We start from the raw sequence: 6,775 nt of genomic DNA on the forward strand, positions 1-6,775 counted from the left end.
ATGAAAGAAGACCTACGTAACAACGGAAAAAAATAAAAGCTCTGCAGCTTCTCTGGTGGATGCTTTTCAGCCAAGCCCGATAGTGTTGCCAGAAAATTCTGTGCGCGTCTACTTACGTTATTTCGGGAACGCATTTGAACCGACAAGAACCTCCTGTTTGCTTTACTACTAAACGTTTTCCGGTACCACGTCTCCGTATTGAGCTTGTTGCCAGTGAAAGAAAAGATAAGCTAGTTTTGTATGGAATGGATATTGACATGTGCACTTATCTATTCTTTTCTCAGTGTCTGCCTTTCGCCCTCCAACAACTTAAGGTTATCGCCCAGCGCAAGGCCCGCCTGCGTAATTTAGAACTTAGGCGAATGTTATCTTTGATTCTACCTGTTTTCTATACCCTCGCCGAACCTTGTGCAGTCAAAGTGTACGTGTGACATGAATTGTGTGGTAGTTTTCGGAAACCACGCAGGCACCACCGGCTACACTGGAACCTTCGACTAGTCATGTGCAAAAGCCGACGAGCTTGACCCGCTAATCATATTTCGAGGATCGCCGACTGGGTTCGCCGCTATTGTTGTGCGTTGAGTGCAACTTGCCTTTGTGGGCACAGCTTCGCCCACTTACACGTTATTTTCTGCATGCACAGTTTTGTTGCTATGACCTTCACCGTCCCCACTACGTGACAATATTGAGACTAGCTCGTTATGTGATCATTTAAAAAAAGCTAGCTGTGGTGCAACATGTAAACTAATCGTGTGAACCCGGCTGCACATACTCTTTGTAGCACATGCATAATTTGAGGCGCAACTTATGAAAAAAATAAGAACCTTGATGCCATCTATCGTAAGTTCATCAAAACAATTGTGTAGATCCCACAGACTGCATTACGCAAACCATTTTGCAAGTACCTGGCTGTCCAGCGTAGTTCGGGTTTCCGCACTACGATACTACGTGGACGAATATGCTCCTGTATTTTGAGCAATTGTGCATGTGGGTCGCGAACATACGTGTGCACGTGTGATGGCAGGAGCACGACGACAACCACGCTGTCAGAGTCGTATGACGGCAGTGACAATTTCTACGCTGGCCTCTCGATGGGAGCGATGACATGGCGACAGTTGGATTCAACACGGTTAGTGGATGAACGTAACCGCGGGAAACCCGGATTGAGATGTGATCAGTCACTGCGTGTTTTGAAAGCGTAAGTACCTATGGTTACTTCGTGTGATCTATTTTACATCGACGATGATATTTCTAGTTCGCCAAAAGAAATATCACAGTTTCGTCATCAGGACGAAATATTTGCGACAGCAACACGTCAATGTATTATGCGAAGTGCAAGAATTGTAACAGTAGTGGCTGTACGAATTGAAGTAAACCTAAGCCGACTAAGTTAAAACGTAATGTTGTGCTAGGGGTCGTGGTTCAATTCTGCCGTCGGACAATTTAATCTGTATATATATAGCTAAATTCATTGTGAAAAACGTACATTTCAAAAGGTTCTGTTGGAATAAATAGCTTAGCATCCTCATGTTTCCCATATAAGTCAAAACATAACGCATAAGTAGACGCAGTCGAAGCACTTCAGTTTACACAGTTATGTCTGTAATATTCTAGTGTTATAAAGACAGCAGTTATGTTGTAAGGTACAGTACACATTACAAGGTTGCGAAAACGTCTATTTTTCAGGCGCATTAATACTTCTGCACCGGATGTGCTCACTTGTTTCGCATCGGGGAATACATAGTACTGCAGCAATGACCAAATGTGTGTTTTGATACGCTTTTTATTCACAGTGACAAAAGGTGGGTGTATTGCACTGTCTGTCAGCGAAACGCATCACCTACATTCGGAAATTTTAAGCTGGAACTTAAGCGCGCATGATCAGCACTTATTATTCAGCTTTTGATTTGGCTGTTCGGTGCTCTACAAAATTCTACAAAAAGGAAGCAACCATGTCGTTCGCCCAACTAACATACACCTGAACAGTTCGATGAACTTGCTCAAGATTTCGGCTTGATTGCGCTCGTCTTAGCCCAAATACAGACAGAATTTCGGCGCTCGTCTAAGCGACGCTTTAACGAAACGAAAGCACAAAAAAACACACTCGCTGGTCAAGTACCTTGACGGCCTCGCAGCAGGCCTTCCATATCTGGTCGGACGACTGCTGGTAAAACTCCGGCTGCGGGTTCCACGTCTCCAGCGGCCGCGACGCCGTCTTCAGGAAGCGGCCCTTCTCCGTGACGAGAGCCGCGCGGACGCTCTGCGTGCCCACGTCCACGGACACGAACTGCATGGTCGCCCTATCCGCCGCACGCGATGCCGGTCGCTGCAGCGGCGAGCTCGCACCGTCGCGCGCCCCTTGCGTGGCGGCGGCCGTCCTGGGGCTGGGAGCCAGCGTGCGACGCGGCGCGTGTCTCGAGTTGGGGGGGGCGTGTGTCGTTGGCGGCGCGCTTATCTCGGCGTGGCTGCTGTCACGCTAAACTGCCTCGCCCGCTCGGCAGGCTCTCGGCGGCCGACCGACCTTGGGCGGCGGTCTCTGCAGTCTCCCGCACCGCAGGCTTTGCGCGCTACGTTCAGCGCCCCCATCCCCGACCGCCCCATCCCCCTCCTTTTTCTTTCTCTGTTCCCCGTGCTGTCGCTTAAAGCTCGCTACGTTTTTTTTTTTTCGTATATTTTGGCTTCCTCTCTGCTCTCTCCCAGCGCACACCTGCTCGTGAGGGTCCGGCGCCGCCGCCGCCTGTGCAATGTTTACCTCGCGCTGAGAGAAGCCAGGTGCCGTGTTGTGCGGTCGCACCTGCGAGAACGCAGAAGGAAGGGTGAAGGATACACGGCCGTGTCGCACCAGCGTGTTTTGGGCCGGAACGCACTCCCTGTAGCCTTGCACCGTATAGTGCTCACATTTGCAGGGGGATCGCGGTAATTTGCTCGTCTTGGATCCCTCAGCAACAGCAGAAGCCGACACTGCCATCCCTACGTTTCATTGCGCTGCCTGCGGAGCGATTTAGGTTTGTCGCGCTGTACCTCGGGCCTGGTTGTGCTCGGCTGCCGGCTGATTTGACTTCGCACACACGCTATCGCTCAGGTTGTCATGGCAAGTATTTTGAGCACTCGCTTATCATTCTTTCTTTTTTTTGGCTTTTGCTTTCACGTTCTTGATAACAAATTCTTGGCTGATCTGCGCTATTGCGTACTTGGCATGTTTGTCATGTGTTGTAGAATTTCCACCCGGCATCCCTTTCTTCTACCACTTTCTCTTACTTCTAGTTAAACGCTGACACTAAAAGCGTTTACACCTTTAGTGCGGTGTCCTCTGTCCCAAATGAAAACCGCTATTTGTCTCGTCTGCGTTTCCTTTGTTGAAAATTCTGCGCTATGGCTACTTTGTTGTCACGTGTACTATGTTACGCAGATAACAGGCAGGCCACTCGTGACCTGGAAGCATCCGGCACACAAGGGTAACGAAATGCACGCAGAATAGATGACGATTGTTCTGGTGGGACAAGGTTAGCAGAGAGTGCAAGCGTTTCAAGAGTGCTCATTCCTCGTACATGAATTGAGAGATTGGGTATACAATTCACGGGCGGAACGAAAATGACGAGAACAATGTGAACTATCAACTGGTAGGCAGGGGAGTAGCGGAAAATGAAGACACAGAGAAACCCACGCACGAAGACGTAAAGAGAAATGACATGCTTCAATAAAGGCAGTGCCAATCATGGACACGAGTGCATGCTCTCAGTCGATATCGGTTAAGAGATGACAGCTTTATGGAGGTGAAATAAATCTTACAGTATATATGGAATTAAAGTTACATGTAGTATGGCTCAGTTCAGTTCTTAATTGCTGTGACTGATTATTGTGTTAACTATCTTCACGGCTACACGTAAACTAAGAAAATTATTCACCGCCGTTCAGAGAAAGAAGGAGCCTTAGAAAAGAAAGGTCTGACGTGGCCTTATGCACGAGATACTCATAAATTTGTATACCGCCCGGCTGCAGTACTTTAATGAATGCTTTTGTTGAGAAGAGCTCATAGAAGCCTGGGAGGTCGCTAACACAGTCAGAGATTCAATGAGGCTCGGTGATCGCTTAGATCGGTGACCACTTAGACGGTGACCACTTAGACCAGTGACGGTCTAAGATCGGTGACCAATTAGACGAAATGTAAGGTTTTTGTTTTACTCGTGCAAATGAAAACGATGTAATCGATACTGTGAAAATAGTGAGCTACTATTTAAGCACAGGAAGGATTAAATGAGTATTACGTTCGAGGCGATCCATATCACTAATTGCGATAGCATATGTGTAAGCCACCCTTCAAATATTCGTTCTGAAGAACTACCACAGCCGAACCGATATTTATCGAAAGTACACGCATGTATAAAGATTGAATGCTTTCAGCTGCCTTTCTCCGAGCATGAGGATCATTCTCTCTCTCTTTCTCTCTCTCTCTATTTCCCTAACTCTGGGTCCGTTCGCGCCTGCATGCGTTTTTTTTCAATGATTTCCTTTACTCTGCTGCACTTTTGCTGTTCTTTTTCTTGCTATGGCGTCCGTGTTCTACACCTAACCTTTAAGACCATGCACGAAAATCGAATGGGTGGAAACTAACCATATTTTGTAGAACTTCTTGCTTCATATGCACGGAAAAAGTTAAAAGAAATGTTGCCCGGTAGAACTACTGCAACGACGAACAAGGTCTCCCAGCACGGTACAGTGCGGTTCAATTTAAGCTACTCAGAGAGTTATGAAGAAATGGGAAGGAAACGCACGAAAACCAAATTGAGAGGTGGTCGATTAAATTGTGGTACTCAGAGTCTCGAAACAGCACACTTGATTATGAGGGACGCCGCATACACGCCGACACACTCCAAACTAAACTAGAACATCCAGCGCTCCTTAACTACGCCTGGATAATCGAAGCAACAACTTCTTGAACAGCGGCACAACGCCTTAGCCACTGAATGACCACGACAGCATAGGTGGGTGTAAATATCCCTTTCTATAACATAATGCCATAAACCCAGTGAAACGAGCCCGAAGCCATTGCCACACCGTTATTTTCACCATCATCGTCAACGAACAACCTCTCGTCAACAAACAAGCACAGGACGAAGCCCTTGCCTAGCGATGTCCAGTTACCCCTGTCTTGCCCGACGCGCACTTGACACGATACGTCACTCGACGAACGTCGACGCGACACACCTCGATGGCACCGAAATCATAATGAAGGCACGTTCGGTCATCACTTACCTCTGGTAATCGTCAGTGCTGCGCTTCTGGGGCGTATGGAAGCAACTAGGGCGTATCACTTTTTCAGACTTTCACAACACATTGACGATGTCGATAGTGTTGCCGGTGAGACTCATAAACGTGGCCTGCGGCCTAGCGTAAGCTTCGTTTCCTTCTTTTGCTTTCAGCGGGTTCCACGTAGGTAAAAATGCTGCTGTGCCTGGAAGCGTGGCTAAGACCAACGCACTTTTTATTTGCGGTCTACGCATCGCCATGATTGCTCCAATGGAAAAGAAAGTGACAGGCGTAACGATAAGACACAGGAAGATGGTTCCGTATAGATTAGAGGTGGGTAGAGCACATGCTTCTTTAACATTAGGTGTAAGAGTTGGAGAAGCAAGGTCGCAGTATCGACAGTAAGACAGATGGAAATACTGGGAAGTTAACCCTAAAGTTATTTTGTTTGTCGCACGGTTAGGGAGGTCACGGGATGACCCGAACTACTAGTGAATGTATAGAGTAACACGACCGTTGTTGAGGAATAAAGGTGCAAACGACGGTGGTAGAAACTTAGGCAGTGTGTTCAAGTTCGGAAATATGTAGGCGTTAGCTTCCGTCAGCTGACATAAGGGTAGGATCTTTCAAGGTCGCTGGTAAATGCATTCATTCTGTACAAGGACTCAAGTACATTGCGCAGGCACGGTCGTATCATTATGCTTAGCAAGGAATTTGAAAATATTTCGCAGTCTACTTTTGCGTATCTCGCATTACGTAAGCTTGTTTGTGTTTCCACACTGCGCTGTGCAGCGAACCGCGCAACCAACTGCTGTGTGCCAGCGGCGAGCAAGCATTGCCGAGGCTAGATGCCAGCAGGAAGCATCCCCTGACAGAAGCGTAACGCAGGCAGCAAGCCGGAGGAGCCGAAGTTAAATGACAGCAGTGGGTAGCCGACGCCGGGGCATCAAGCCAGCGCTGAACAGACGAGCAAGAGCGCAGAAGCAGCGAACTGGGTCTTGGGGAGGCTCATTTTGGCACGCTAATCATCTGCCGGCTGTTCGAAGTGCTTTACAGGCACTGCGATTTATTCGTTTTGAACCGCCTGATTAATTACCAGAGGCACATTATCGCCTCGACGTGAATATCTCAGTCTCGTGGTGATGTTAAAATATATACAAACTACGCTAACAAGGTGACGAATATTTATGTTTTGTTTTATTTTGACTAGTTGCTCAATGAGGAAATTGGACTGCATTCTTAAATGTAAGGCAAACGGAAAATTAGATCACTGATACTTTGTGGTAACCCGCCGTGCTTGCTCAGTGGCTTTGGTGTTGAGCTGCAGAGCACGAGGTCATGGGATCAAATTCCGGCCACGGCGGCCGCATTTCGATGGGGGCAAAATGCGAAAACGCCCGTGCACTTAGATTTAGGTGCACGTTAAAGAACCCCATCTGGTCGAAATTTCAGGAGTCCTCCACTACGGCCTGCCTCATAATCAGAAAGCGCTTTTGGCACGTAAAACCCCATATTTTTTTTTTACTTT

The 6,775-nt window shown here is 47.7% G+C and overlaps 1 protein-coding gene across 1 annotated transcript in view; it reads right to left on the minus strand.

Moving 5' to 3' along the window:
- Positions 1–5,315, minus strand: part of LOC135908911 (FGGY carbohydrate kinase domain-containing protein-like) — a 67,354-nt gene extending 62,039 nt beyond the window's left edge. The window contains exons 1-2 of the mRNA XM_065440741.2: positions 5,254–5,315; positions 2,120–2,384 (exon numbers count right to left, since the gene is read on the minus strand). Coding sequence (XP_065296813.1) covers positions 2,120–2,293 — 174 coding nt within the window. The 5' untranslated portion in view covers positions 2,294–2,384; positions 5,254–5,315. The remainder of the gene's footprint in view (positions 1–2,119; positions 2,385–5,253) is intronic.
- Positions 5,316–6,775: the final 1,460 nt, after the last annotated feature.

The sequence above is a fragment of the Dermacentor albipictus genome, chromosome 9 (genome assembly GCF_038994185.2).
Source record: "Dermacentor albipictus isolate Rhodes 1998 colony chromosome 9, USDA_Dalb.pri_finalv2, whole genome shotgun sequence".
In the NCBI taxonomy this organism is placed as follows: domain Eukaryota; kingdom Metazoa; phylum Arthropoda; class Arachnida; order Ixodida; family Ixodidae; genus Dermacentor; species Dermacentor albipictus.